General features: G+C 38.7%; 1 protein-coding gene across 2 annotated transcripts in view; it reads right to left on the bottom strand.

Moving 5' to 3' along the window:
* Positions 1-1,485: 1,485 nt before the first annotated feature.
* The window catches only part of LOC140934945 (perlucin-like protein), a 16,911-nt gene continuing 6,353 nt past the window's right edge, over positions 1,486-12,043 (bottom strand). Inside the window, exons 2-3 of one of the 2 annotated variants that reach the window (XM_073384503.1) lie at positions 10,492-10,569; positions 1,486-2,089 (exon numbers count right to left, since the gene is read on the bottom strand). In XM_073384503.1, coding sequence (XP_073240604.1) covers positions 1,662-2,089; positions 10,492-10,569 — 506 coding nt within the window. In that variant the 3' untranslated portion in view covers positions 1,486-1,661. Of the gene's footprint in view, positions 2,090-9,226; positions 9,830-10,491; positions 10,570-12,043 lie in introns of those variants that run through there. The other variant, XM_073384502.1, reaches the window with a different exon arrangement.

The following is a 12,043-nucleotide window of genomic DNA, read 5'->3' as shown; positions in this document are numbered from 1 at the left end:
CGCGAACTGAATGATCTGTCTGTTGACGTATAAGGTTCTGCCAAACTTAAACATTTTTTTTTTTGTCCTGAATACCGAGCCGTATCTTGTTGGCTACATACCGGGCTACATAGAAGCTATACATATTTATACTCGGATAAAAGTCATAGTTCAATCTTTTGAGTGTAAATCCCTGAAAGAGTTCTCCTCACTGTAGGAGCAATATCAATAGACAGAAGGTTTTCAAAGGCTTCACACCGGTGTGAAGCTAAGATGTGCGGCTTGTCTCTGCTTGCAAATTTTAAGTTTTTTAAAAGTATTTACATGATGACATATAACACTCGTTTTTTATTCCAAACGAAAAAGTAGCATAACAGCACCACCTGACAATAAAATTTATCTCCAAGTAACCGAGACTCAACGCTACTAAGAGGGTTCTTGTTTCAATTTATTACCCGTGTACATATTGAATGACTATTAAGATGTTGTTTACGTTACTCAAAATTCCTGTTTATTTTAGACTATTTACAGAGAAGGGTTGAAAGGCTAAACGACTTCTTTGAGGGTTGTTCTTGCTCTCTAGCATGGCGGTTTTGTACCACATGAATTACAAGCTGCAAAGACCCCGTTGCAGTTGTAGTTTCTTGTTACATTATATTGATCAGTTTCTTCCATCGAAGTTCCGGAGTTTTGTTTACTTTTGCCTTTGATCATCAACGAAGACAGCTTGTCAACTAAGGGATCCTCTTGCAAGTAAGACCAAGCCAGAGGCGCGGTGACTCCGGCCCAGTCCACATGGACTGCATGGTGCCCGCACTTTTCCGACTAGTTCTTTGGGACCCCAGTACTTTGAAGCCGTTGTCAGTACGTAACTAAGGACCTTAAGATCCAAAGACGGCGACGGCAGAGAAAACGTCGCTGAAAAAGTGAATTCGCGTTCTTTCAATCTTCATCGTGCTTACTCCAAGTCACTAACTTTGTCAAATGCAGGCGAACCCTCCTAAAGTTGAATTCCTAAGAATCATTTCCAAGTTCAGAAAGAGAGAGTAAATTTCTTCGTCGCTTGTGTACTTCCTCTGTACATCGTGAAATTAGGCATTTTCACGTCGTGGTCGTGCAGTGACGGCAAAGAAATGTACAAAAAAAGGTAATGCACGTGCAAAATTGTTGTTTTGCCATTTAAACCTATTGCTTTTGTGGCGTTCCAATTGCCGTAGCCGTCGTCGAATCTTAAGGTCCCTAGTCGAGAATCCGGCGCCAGATCAAAACTTCGATTTTATTTTTAATTCACCAAAACCCTCTACTAAACTTTTTTCAAAAACAATAGGCTAAAGTTCCAGCGAAGCTCCGTGACTGCGAAAAATGGGAAAGTTTAAAATCGGCCTAAACATGGCACCTGCAAACAATGTCGAATTTCGACTTAATTTTGTCCTCTTTCGTGAGTGAAAGACGTAAATGGACCATAAAAAGAATTCTCTACATAAAAGAAAAAACACAAACAAGAACTGAACAAGGGATACAAAGTGTTTATTTCCGTCACATGCCGCTTTTTTTTAACCCTTTAGAAATTACCACTAAAATGTTTTCTTGTTTGCATTTTAAAATTTCGACACAGAATCTGCTTTAATTTTTCCACTACACTCTACTTTCGGCTTTGATCGGGAATGAAGCTGGCTTAACATCTAGGGCAGCCTCTTGCAGACAAGACCACAGGGTAAACCAGGAACCCAACAACTGAGATCATTCCAGTCGCCAGATGGCCTAGCAGAACTCCCCTCGTGACCAGTCCACATGTTGCTACAAGGCTCTATAGCATTTCCATTTGGTTCTTGTGGGGCCCATTTGGTGAAGGTAGGAACTGAATTATCGTACCACACGAACGCGTTCAGGCGAGAGTCCCACTCGAGTCCGATCCAAATCTGCTTCAGCGATGGGGCGAGCTTGTTCACGAGGTTTAGTACAAACTCGTTTTCTTCCTGGCTGTTTATTTTCACCAGATTTCCTCCCAGTCCTTTGCAGTACGCTTGGGCATTTTGCCAAGTCTTGATAGAGTTACTGACAAGATAGCAGTATCCATTAAATCGCACCCAGCCCTGTGGACAAGGAACACCTGAAAGAAAAGCAGGACGTTTTTCACTACAAGTTAAAACCTAATCGGTAGTTAATTTCGTTGTTACATTCGTGGCAGTTTTTCGCGGGGTCTTATCTCTCCAGTTTTCGCGATTTCAGTAATTAATGGCATATGAAAAAAGGCATTAAATTTCGCGATTCAAGTATTCTCAACTTTATTTTGTTTTTCAACATTTCTGACATTCTACATTTGTAGATAAACTGTATTGTCATCCGGCCGGATACTAACTAGATTTTCTTCTCCATATGCGAATATAAATTAACACCCTCTTTTACAGAAGATACAAAACGGAACGTACTAAAAGTCAGTTGATTATTCGTGTATTTTTCAAATCATAATTATATTGTACTGTGTATATGCTGTTATAATTATATGTTTTATCATCTTTTCTGTGATTTGAATATTCTATGGACAATTTGGTCATTGAATTTCGCGTGTTTAAATTTGACGAGGATTTTCTAAGGCGAAAAAACGCCAGATTATAAATTTTTAAAGTGATCGGCGAAAATAAGTACCAGTACTGTTGTTTGATACAAGAGACTGGAAGAAAAATTGACCAGAATCTCACTCTCAGTTCGTGAAAGCTATCTCTAACTTCGGGGAGAAAAATAGAGAGTTATTTAGTTTACTCACCAAGTATTCGCTCGATATCTCGCAGTTTTGCAAGTATTGTGTCATTACCAACACTTCGTTTAATTACGCTGCCTTTAACTGCAAGAAAAATTGCACCCATAAATCAACAATATCTTAGTAAGATCTACAATTTGTGAAAGAGTACTAAAAACTGGAAATTGCAGTATTTTCCCGCAAAAATGCTAATAGAATCATATTTTTAGCCCGATACAGTTTTTAAATTGAGTATTGTTGTTGAAGGTACCGTTACATGCCATAACCAAGATTTTGGAGAAGTATTTGTATAGGTAATAGCATGATTTGTAGTGATATTTGGCATAAATACCACGAGTGATATTTCGAAATTGTTATACGTAATTTCACGAGCCGTTAGGCGAGTGAAATTTGAGACAATTTTGAAATATCACGAGTGGTATTATGCCAAATATCACGTACAAATTGTGCTATTATTTGTTTATACTACTACCCGCAAAAGGTCTGTAATTTTCACATGTAGGTATTTCAAATTAAGCTGAAATACCATTGCTCTGAGCCAATCAAATTGCAGAAATTTCTCCTGTAGTAGTATAAATCGAAGCCGCAACGATGGCTAATGATGAAATGACGATTTTAGAGACTAAAAGGACAATCGCATTGCCATTCCGACCCGGCCACGTTTTACAACGTTTTTTGTGCGATGACGAGATTGAGAGGTTTTATTTTGCTTATTAAATCTGTTGCTTTTCTATTTTCTCGTTTCTGTCGCCGTCGCCGTCGCCAGGTGGTTGCTTAAGCTCACCAGTAGCGTTTACTATCACGCAAAACAATTTCCCTTGATATGAGATGATTTCTTTGTCCTCAACGATTTGGTGGAAAACTGAACGCGACGAAAACGACGTTCCCAGGTATCATACAGAGCCTAACGATATTGTGATAAATAAATGTAGTATAATTTCGTGTGGCCTACTTTTGATGTCCAATTTCCTAATTATGGGAGTTCTTAGTTTTTTTGCTTTCCTCTGAGTTGGTTCCTTTGCTGATTTGCTATAGGTCCGGGCGAAAATTACTATGTATGGTGGAATGGAAAAATTACACTGTACCTTGGCCTGCTGCGCATAAAAGTGCCAAATATATGAATAGAATAGCGGGAAACAGTTTCATCTCGGATTCGGTCTCACCAGCGGTCAGGGAATTGCGGAGCAGTTCTTTCGATTTCTTGTTTCTTAAAGTTCCTTGTCAAAGTGGTGACTCGTTGAAGCCAAAAAGGATGAAGCTGAACAAAGATCCTAATACAAGAGTTAAGACAGAATCTTATATTAGACGTAGACATCACGAGGCGAGACCATGATCATCCGAATAGCGAGTTCAAGGTTTAAGTTGAGGATAAAGCTATGGCAATATTATGCGGTCTAGTATTACTAGCAACAATTGTCGACGATTCGTAAGCTTTTTTCTAACAAGTGGTAGACATTTTTTATCGATAGTTGAACAGCGAGATCTTCATTTTGTGGTAATTAGTCGAGCTTGCTTTAGCAGAGCGAGACTCTAAAAATGTAACCGTTTTTTTTTTTCGTCGGTCCGTCGCAAAAAGGGAGTAAGCTCCCAGGCGTTCCTAACGGACACCGTGGAAACTGGGGATAAGACCGCAGTATTCTTCTCCACGAAGTTTACGTTTTATTAATGGGAACAAACCTCAACAAAGCAACCATTGGAGTACCTCGAAAGATCATTAAACTATCTTCAAGTTATTTTTGTGAATCCTTAACCTATAGTTTAACCAATCCTTACAACGGGGTGTTGTTCCTGATATATTCTTTCAATTTCAAAGGTTACACCAATTGACAAAGGAGGGGAGGTTGCAGATCCTACCAACTTTCGCCCTATCTCAACTTTATCAACGTTCAATCAAACATTTGAAAAACGTACACATGAGCAGCTTATCAACTATATCGAGAAGCAAAAAATTCTTTCTCAATTTCAATTTGGTGTTAGAAAAGGACATTCAACTGCCGAGGCTATGACTGAAATCACAAATACGCTAAGGAACTCCATGGACAGTAATTTATACACTTGTGGTGTCTTCCTAGACTTTTCAAAAACTTTTGATACTGTAAATCATAAAATTTTGTTGGGGAGGTTGGAAGCTTATGGAGTAAGGGGCATACCTTTGGATTGGCTTCAAAGTTATCTTTCGAATAGAAAAAAGTATGTGGAGTTGGAGGGAATTAAGTCCCAAAATCACACCATATTATGTGGAATTCCACAAGGGAGCACCCACGGACCTCTCTTATTTTTAATCTACATTAATGATTTGCCAAATAGCTCGGAAAATTTAAGTCAAAATCTTTGCGGATGATACTAATGTATTTGCATCTGCAAGGGACCTTAAAACACTTGAACACGTGATGAACTCTGAACTAGCCAAGGTGAAAAGATGGTGTGATATCAACAAGCTATATATCAACATGAGTAAAACAAACTTCATTATAGTTAAACCCACTAGAAAGAAGGACATCCTAATCAGTCTTAACATAAGAAAAAGTGACGCGTCCTTTTATTCATTTAAACGAAAGCAATGTATAAAACACCTAGGTGTCATGATCGAAGATTCACTTTAAGCTGGAAATATCACATCTCATTTGTCTGTTCCCGTATATCTCGAAACACTGAAATAATAGCGTAATTAAGGTATTACTTCTCAGTTAAACAACTAAGACAAATATATTATAATTAATCTACCCTTATATTTCTTATGGCATAATAGCTTGGGGAAGTGCATACAAAAAACATATAAGTATAATTCAAGTAACACAAAACCATATTGTAAGATCAATATTTTTTGCCACAGCATTTTTTAGTGAAACAGAGAAAGCCAAACCTTTGCTAAATCTTCTAGGTCTTTCAACAGGAAATAATATTTATCGTCTACAAGTCTCGAAATTCGTGCATTCATGGCATAAAGGCTGTCTGCCTGAGGTATTGGACAACATATTTCAATATGCTAGTAATATCCATTGCTAAAACTCGATGTATACAGCTAAGAAAAATCCTTATAAGCTAAGGCGTACGAACAAACCTTAGGCAAACAATCAATCTCCTTTATGGCTACGGACATTTGGCAGGACCTCCCAACTTATTTTAAAAACTGAAGTGTGTCTGCTTTCCGAAGAAAATTATACGCTTTCTACTGTCAAAACAACAAATGAAATAATTTTTCGTCTTAACTTGTTGATGAACCAACATAGTTCATGTAAATATAAGTTCTTCCTACTTTGTTTATTTTTCCTTTTTTTCTTGTTGTATTTCCTTTGGTTCAACCTGCTGTCGGGAAAGAAATAAATGATGCTTAACTTGATTATTTTGTGATTAAATATTAATTAGAAATAGACATTTGAAGCGCAAAGAAGTTAGTTTTCGTTACATTAGATTTCACAATAATGTAGAAAAAGTGCGAGTATATTTACGATATAAAATGATGTAACTGTATGCATTTTCCTAGGCTTAATAGGGTGAAAGAACGTGCGATTTTGTAATAGTCCCTTAATTTAGTGGTATTTATGCCAAATATCACGTACAAATCATGCTATTATTTATTTATACTACTACCCACAAAAGGTTTGAAATTTTCACATGTAGGTATTTCAAATTAAGCTGAAATACCACTGCTCTGAGCCAATCAAATTTCAGAAATTTCTCATGTAGTAGTATATGTAAAGATACTGCCGTACGCAAGGATAGTAGAAAAATTTCTGTATTACTTAGAATGCGTTAGTTGTTAGTTGATCGTTGATCGTTGGTCGTTGTGTTACGACCGTTGAATATGTAAGAATTGTACATCGCAGTAGATTGTTGGATTGGATTAAATCGTGTTGTTACATCGAAAGATACAGTCCTCTTGATTTGTTTGAACCAGTGAGCGGGGTTATAAGAATTCCGCAACACCTGCTACCTAGAACCTAAATTGTTTAGGGAGCTAACAAGAAAACCAACTGGTTCATTTAGCTTCCTAGTTCAGTGCACATTATTCTCGTAACATTTAACCATGTACATCGACAAAAGCATAATAAAGATTATTGATCATTGATTCAAGGATTTAACCTTCGAGCACTACTGGAAGCAAGTTCAACTACGCGTCTGACTTTACCTATGTGTCCGGACGTGTTTATCTCGGTCTACTTGCACCACTATAGAAATCCCATATCGAGCTTTTCCGGATCGGGTCGGAGGTTTACTGGAAAGGGATGATCGAGCATCGAGGATCGAGGATCGAGGATCGAGGATCGAGGATCGAGGATCGAGCATCGAGCATCGAGCATCGAGGATAGAGGATCAAATATCAAAGATAGAGGTTGGAGGATGGAGGGTCGGGGATCGAGAATCGGGGATCGGGGATCGAGGATTGGTTTAAAAAACTTGAAAATAAAATAAATAAATAGAAATCGTGGATCGTGGTGATGTGGGCCTCAAACAGTAGATAAATTTCACAAAAATTAACCCACTACTACTACATACCGGGCTACATAGACGCTATACATATTTATATTCGGATAAAAAACATCGTTCAATCTTTTGAGTGTAAATCCCTGAAAGAGTTCTCCTCACTGTAGGAGCAATATCAATATACAGAAGGTTTTCAAAGGCTTCACACCGGTGTGAAGCTAAGATGTGCAGCTTGTCTCTCCTTGCAAATTTTAAGTTTTAAGTATTTACATGATGACATATAACACTCGTTTTTTATTCCAAACGAAAAAGTAGCATGACAGCACCACCTGACAAGAAAATTTATCTCCAAGTAACCGAGACTCAACGCTACTAAGAGGGTTCTTGTTTCAATTTATTACCCGTGTACATGTTGAAAGACTATTAAGATGTCGCTTACGTTACTCAAAATTCCTGTTTATTTTAGACTATTTACAGATAAGGGTTGAAAGGCTAAACGACTTCTGTGAGGGTTGTTCTTGCTCTCTAGCATGGCGGTTTTGTACCACGTGAATTACAAGCTGCAAAGACCTCGTTGCAGTTGTAGTTTCTTGTTACATTATATTGATCAGTTTCTTCCATCGAAGTTCCGGAGTTTTGTTTACTTTTGGCTTTGATCATCAATGAAAACAGCTTGTCAACTAAGGGATCCTCTTGCAAGCAAGACCAAGCCAGAGGCGCGGTAACTCCGGCCCAGTCCACATGGACTGCATGGTGCCCGCACTTTTCCGACTAGTTCTTTGGGACCCCAGTACTTTGAAGCCGTTGTCAGTACGTAACTAAGGACCTTAAGATCCGAGGACGGCGACGGCAGAGAAAACGTCGCTGAAAAAGTGAATTCGCGTTCTTTCAATCTTCATCGTGCTTACTCCAAGTCACTAACTTTGTCAAATGCAGGCGAACCCTCCTAAAGTTGAATTCCTAAGAATCATTTCCAAGTTCAGAAGGAGAGAGTAAATTTCTTCGTCGCTTGTGTACTTCCTCTGTACATCGTGAAATTAGGCATTTTCACGACGTAGTCGTGCAGTGACGGCAAAGAAATGTGCAAAAAAAGGTAATGCACGTGCAAAATTGTTGTTTTGCCATTTAAACCTATTGCTTTTGTGGCGTTCCAATTGCCGTAGCCGTCGTCGAATCTTAAGGTCCCTAGTCGAGAATCCGGCGCCAGATCAAAACTTCGATTTTATTTTTAAGTCACCAAAAACCCTCTAGTAAACGTTTTTCAAAAACAATATGCTAAAGTTCCAGCGAAGCTCCGTGACTGCGAAAAATGGGAAAGTTTAAAATCGGCCTTAACATGGCCGAAGGCCCGATGGAAATTATACAAATTAGAAAAAAACGAAAGCTGGTCTATACGTCATCTTTACAAGGCTTGTTACACATTTCTCAAATTTGCTTTCAAGCTATATTTCATCTTGATCTAGGCTTTCTTCCTATTTTTTACACTCGTGCAAAGAAATTAATGTTTCGTCATTTTTGACACCGTGAAGTTTACCATATATTAGAAGGCTATAAAACCAAGGGTATATATATTAAGAGGTTCTGAAAGTTATCTTTTGAAAGAACTGTTCACCCTGTTTGTCATAGAAAACGCTTTTTTCTGGCCGCCAAAAGCGTGCGCGCTACTAGAAAATACATGAGGGATTTCTCCATTCTACCTCCTTTTGCTCGCTGTTCTCTTATTGGGTTGATTTACGCCTGCAAACGATGTCGAATTTCGACTTAATTTTGTCCTCTTTCGTGAGTGAAAGACGTAAATGGACCATAAAAAGAATTCTCTACATAAAAGAAAAAACACAAACAAGAACTGAATAAGTAGCCTGCGTAGCAAGCGTTTCCAATCGAGTTATTGCGCGAAAGTTGAAGCGAAAGCGAAAAAAAAAAGGTGGAAGAGGGAGGGGGAGGGGAGAAGAGGAAGAGGGTTCCTTCTTTCCCCTCCCCCTCCCCCGTCAATCCTTTTTTTTTTTTTGCTCTCGTCCCGACGTTCTCGACGAACTCGCGCGGAAACGCTTGCTACGCAGGCTATGAACAAGGGATACAAAGTGTTTATTTCCGTCACATGCCGCTTTTTTTAACCCTTTAGAAATTAGCACTAAAATGTTTTCTTGTTTGCATTTTAAAATTTCGACCCAGAATCTACTTTAATTTTTCCACTACACTCTACTTTCGGCTTTGATCGGGAATGAAGCTGGCTTAACATCTAGGGCAGCCTCTTGCAGACAAGACCACAGGGTAAACCAGGATGCCAACAAATGAGATCATTCCAGTCGCCAGATGCCAAATAAGAAATCCCTGCGTGACCAGTCCACATGTTGCCACAAGGCTCCGCACCATTTCCATTTGGTTCTGGTGGGGCCCATTTGGTGAAGGTAGGAACTGAATTATCGTACCACACGAACGCGTTCAGGCGAGAGTCCCACTCGAGTCCGATCCAAATCTGCTTCAGCGATGGGGCGAGCTTGTTCACGAGGTTTAGTACAAACTCGTTTTCTTCCTGGCTGTTTATTTTCACCAGATTTCCTCCCAGTCCTTTGCAGTATGTCTGGGCATGTTGCCATGTCTGGATAGAGTTACTGACAAGATAGCAGTATTCATTAAATCGCACCCAGCCCTGTGGACAAGGAACACCTGAAAGAAAAGCAGGACGTTTTTCACTGCAAGTTAAAACCTAATTGGTAGTTAATTTCGTTGTTACATTCGTGGCAGTTTTTCGCGGGGTCTTATCTCTCCAGTTTTCGCGATTTCAGTAATTAATGGCATATGAAAAAAGGCATTAAATTTCGCGATTCAAGTATTCTCAACTTAATTTTGTTTTTCAACATTTCTGACATTCTAAATTTGTAGATAAACTGTATCGTCATTCGGCCGGATACTAGCTAGATTTTCTTCTCCATATGCGAATATTAATAAAGTAACACCCTCTTTTACAGAAGATACAAAACGGAACTTACTATAAGTCAGTTGATTATTCGTGTATTTTTCAAATCATAATTATATTGTACTGTGTATATGCTGTTATAATTATAATTATGTTTTATCATCTTTTCTGTGATTTCAATATTCTATGGACTATTTGGTAATTGAATTTCGCGTATTTAAATTTGACGAGGATTTTCTAAGGCGAAAAAACGCCAGATTATAAATTTTTAAAGTGATCGGCGAAAATAAGTACCAGTACTGTTGTTTGATAGAAGAGACTGGAAGAAAAATTGACCAGAATCTCACTCTCAGTTCGTGAAAGCTATCTCTAACTTCGGGGAGAAAAATAGAGAGTTATTTACTTTACTCACCAAGTATTCGCTCGATATCTTGCAGTTTTGCAAGTAATGTGTCATTACCAACACTTCGTTTAATTACCCTGCCTTTAACTGCAAGAAAAATTGCACTCACATCAATCAAAAATATCTTAGTAAGATCTTCAATTTGTGAAAGAGTACTAAAGACTGGAAATTGCAGCATTTTCCCGCAAAAATGCTAAATAAATAGAATCTTATTTTTAGCCGATACAGTTTTTAAGAGGCCCTGCGCCTAAGAAACGACCGATGATTTCCGGCTAAAAAATAAAATCGGCCGATTTTTGTCTCCCAAGCAGAGGTTACCGAATACTATTCAAAAGTGAATTTCTTTTGTTTCAGTTTCGCTTTAAACCAAAAATATCGAGCCGCAAACTTTTTCCGTCTGATAGCAGCAAAATCAGGCCTAAAATAAGCCCTTGCAAAAAACGGTTCAGAAATCACTATCGCAACGCAAAATAACGAGAAAACCACACAGTGATGAAGAAAAAGGCCTTTCAATGCAATATCATTCGATAAACATCCAAAAATTGCCGAAGGGAATAAAAAATAAATTTTCAAATATTGCATATTAAATTAGATGGAGCGATAGAGGCTGATTTTAAAATAATTATCTCTCAAAAGTCCAACGCTGTTGAAAGTAATCACAGTGATGAATCAGACATTGGAGGGATATACATTACGATTCTGGAAAAACGTTTTTCGGCCAAAGTATATTAACGTTGTACAAAGCATTCAAAGTTGCAGTGTTTACCGTTATCTTGCTACTTCGGCGAAACACTTCTCTGTTGCCAATACGGCCGTGGATAGCGTGGTAAACGCCACTTCAATCCTTGCTAGGCGTTCAGAGACCATCTTAAGTAGAAGGACGTAGAGTTAAAAGAGAAAGGAAGATGAAAAATAGGCAGAAAAAGAAAACAACTCGAAATTACCATCTGCCGACGAAACTTGACCTGGGAAATGTCGTCGCGTGACAGCGGCCAATGACGTCATTTGTCTAAACTGCGGCGGAATCTAAATGAATGCACAAAGAGGCAAACAACTTTTTCCCGGCCAGAAAGCGTTTAGTGAAACAATGTAATGTTATTTTTTCACAAGCGATGGTGACTTAAAAAGAAAAAATTCCCGAACTGTCGCACCGTTTTGGCCTCAGCATGATCTGAGCGTTGTGGGACACGAGTCGTCGCTTCTATTGAAAGAAATCTGACCCCATGTTTTTTTTTTGGGGGGGGGGGGGGGGGCGAGAATCATTCATGTCATGTCCAATGTCTTCCTTCAAGGAAAGAAAGAGAGAGATATTGGAGCACTGTTGCTCCCGAGAACGAGGAACATCTTGGTCCCGAAAACTGAGTTCATTACGGCCAAGAATTACGTTTTTTTTTCTCTCAAAGGACTATTATCTGGCACTATAAAATGTAGCTAACAGATTCAATTCTTGGCACAATGATTAGCCTCGCGTTTAGTAGTTTCTTGGACATCAAAATATCGGGGGTGACGCTATTCGGTGGAATGGTGGACTGACGGAATGACGGAACGTAATGATGGAATA

The sequence above is a fragment of the Porites lutea genome, chromosome 4, assembly GCF_958299795.1.
Source record: "Porites lutea chromosome 4, jaPorLute2.1, whole genome shotgun sequence".
NCBI lineage: Eukaryota > Metazoa > Cnidaria > Anthozoa > Scleractinia > Poritidae > Porites > Porites lutea.
This window is presented reverse-complemented; position numbering and strand designations above follow the sequence as displayed.